This window comes from Notothenia coriiceps, unplaced genomic scaffold (assembly GCF_000735185.1).
Source record: "Notothenia coriiceps isolate Sejong01 unplaced genomic scaffold, NC01 NC01_scaffold00019166, whole genome shotgun sequence".
NCBI classification, from domain to species: domain Eukaryota; kingdom Metazoa; phylum Chordata; class Actinopteri; order Perciformes; family Nototheniidae; genus Notothenia; species Notothenia coriiceps.
This window is the reverse complement of record NW_011351867.1, coordinates 1-2535: the sequence shown is the minus strand read 5'-3', so window position 1 is coordinate 2535 and position 2535 is coordinate 1. Positions and strand designations below refer to the sequence as shown.

At 42.6% G+C, this 2535-nt stretch overlaps 1 protein-coding gene across 1 annotated transcript; it reads right to left on the bottom strand.

The window, feature by feature from the left end:
• Nucleotides 1–333: 333 nt before the first annotated feature.
• Nucleotides 334–2167, bottom strand: LOC104951797 (N-acetylated-alpha-linked acidic dipeptidase-like protein; the record flags this gene model as incomplete). Its single annotated transcript, XM_010778525.1, has 3 exons — nucleotides 1968–2167; nucleotides 1471–1643; nucleotides 334–455 (listed from the first exon to the last, which is right to left on the bottom strand). Coding segments are annotated over exons 1-3 (495 nt in total), but the record flags the coding sequence as incomplete, so codon positions are not given.
• Between the last annotated feature and the right edge of the window lie 368 nt (nucleotides 2168–2535).

Below are 2535 nucleotides of genomic sequence, written 5' to 3'. Positions count from 1 at the left end.
CCCCCTGCCTGCCGCTAGGGGGTGCTGCAGCGCCCTCAGCACCCCCCTTCCCGCGCCCATGCACACACACACACACACACAATGTTCGTATTTAGTCTCCTGATTTTAAATACCCTAGTATGGTTTTGTCACCATTTCCATAGCCCCACCAAAAATATTTTCCACCAGCCGCCACTGAAAGCAATACATCTACAACTTTTTAAAACGTTTTAGAGGCCTCCATGCCTTGGTCAGATGCTCCTGGTGCAAACCAAAGAAACGTTTATAATGAAAAAGCCACTGGGAATAAAGCATACTGAAGGAGATTTAAGAGATCTGAAGAGAGTGTTTTACCTTCGGGTGTCCAGCAGGGGAGTACGCAGCATATGGCTGAACCACCTCAGGGTCATCTTGGTCAGGAGTATAACTCTTCTCCTTTTCTCTGGCAGCGTACAGCACAGTCTCCGACGGGCTCACTGAAAGAAACAGCTCATTGTGAATGGTCTGCTAGTACAGTTAGTTCAAGTCACCAGGGCAAAGACATCACACAAATGTATTTGTAATGTAGTATAAAGGAGACCTATCATGCTATATTTGAATAATATATTGTAGGGCCATACCTATGTAAGGTATATTTATACGTTTTCTTTTTCAAAATACCAAACAGATCATGCATTTTAGCCATGCCTCATTTTGCTCTATTTTGCTCTCCTCCACCCTGTCTTTGCATGCGCTGCAGCTGACCACGCCCCCCTGCAAAGGAGTTACAAGCGTCATGTTACCATGCTGTTACCATGCCACGGCAACCTCTCATTCTCCTGATTGGTGGAGAGTTGGCCATATAGGCGGAGCTCCTCGTCACTGACGTCAGACTATTTTCAAATCTGTATCAGTCTGGATCAGATCCGTTGCAACCCCGTTTTTAGAGATTTGGGTATGGGGGAAAAGAGAGAGGGTTGTGTTTTCTGACACTTGGTAAGTTCCCTGACACACCGGGGACACATATTCATGTATAAAAGACATACAAAGGTGAATTTTGCATGATAGGTCCCCTTTAATGTTGACCTTTTTAGATTGGTTCCAGTTTTCTTTTAAATTTGAATGAGTATGGAATGTAGTCAAATACAACAAAATACGTTTTTTTGTTTTGAAGCATGTTAGGACAAATAAAAAAAGAGTAATTGAATAATTTTCAGCTGGCTTTTTCATAAATGTTCTTCCCTATGGTAATTCTGCAGATACACAGTTTATATATTAAAAAAAAATTTAAATCTGGTTTTACGGCAGATTTAACTGCATTGAATCATATGGCACAACTGTAAAGCCGAGTGATTCACTGCATCTCATATATTAACTTGCCATTTGAACAGTTTCTGTTTATTCAGAGTTATAGAACAGCTACCTGATAATGCATCTTTACCCCTGAATGGAGGGCTGTAGTGTGTCTGTCCCCTCTTTAGTTTAAACATATTTTACAGCCTGTTGACTCACCTACAGTGACCTTGTTTGGGTTCTCGGGGTCGGGGAAGGACAGGTAGACCATGTACTCCTCTCTCCAGGCCTGGTCCAGACCCGTTTCGGGGTCCTGCCATCTCTTTAGCATGAACTGCACCGTCTGCTCGTCTCCGGCTGTGGTGGCCATATGGGGCACTTTGGTCAGCTCCCTGTGGAAGAAGAAGGCGTTAAAGAAGATGTTTTGGATATTCAAATGCCTAAAATATGAAAGGGCTATGAGGTATTTAAAGGGTTTCTTCAGTAAACCACAAAAGGATCAAGTGATCTGTTGTTCTACGAGAAACTTTAATACACTATAGGGAAAAATGCTAAATGAATTCCATGGCTTCATACTAATGTGTATTAGTCTTTTCGATGTGAATGACAACAATTGCTTCTTTTGTATTCCCTGTTCTCATCTTGTAATCAGTGGAACGAACAACATCAATAGACAATATTAAACAGTATACCATGATAATAGAAAAACAAATCACCTAAGGTTTTCTTGAATCTGGATGTTGTCCACCTCAGACAAGAACTTCTTAATGAAGCTCTCGTCCACATCTTTGGTCACATCCTTCACCCAGGACGGTGCCGAGTTGCTGCTCTTATTGATACCAAAGTGGCCAATTAGGATCCCGAAGGTCAGTACGGCAGCACTACACACAATCCCAATCAACAGCTGCTTTATCATCCTCTCTGTGGAATGAAGTCTTCAAAGGAAAAGTTCTGCTTGTCTTTGGACCTGAATCCTTTACCAGAGAAGGAGCTCTCTCCAAATGTCAGGAGTGTTGTTGCGTTGCTTGTGTAAGAGAAAACCCTCACACCACACTTTCAAATGATTGCTGCAACACCAGTGCAGCTCCAATAAGAAGAGACAGGCTCATTGTAAAGTTTACTCATTAATGTTTGAAGATGGGATGGACTTTATCCATGTGTTACTGTGTGAGTGTGTGTGTGTGTGTGTGTGTGTGTGTGTGTGTGTGTGTGTGTGTGTGTGTGTGTGTGTGTGTGTGTGTGTGTGTGTCTGTGTGTGTGTGTGTGTGTGTGTGTGTGTGTGTG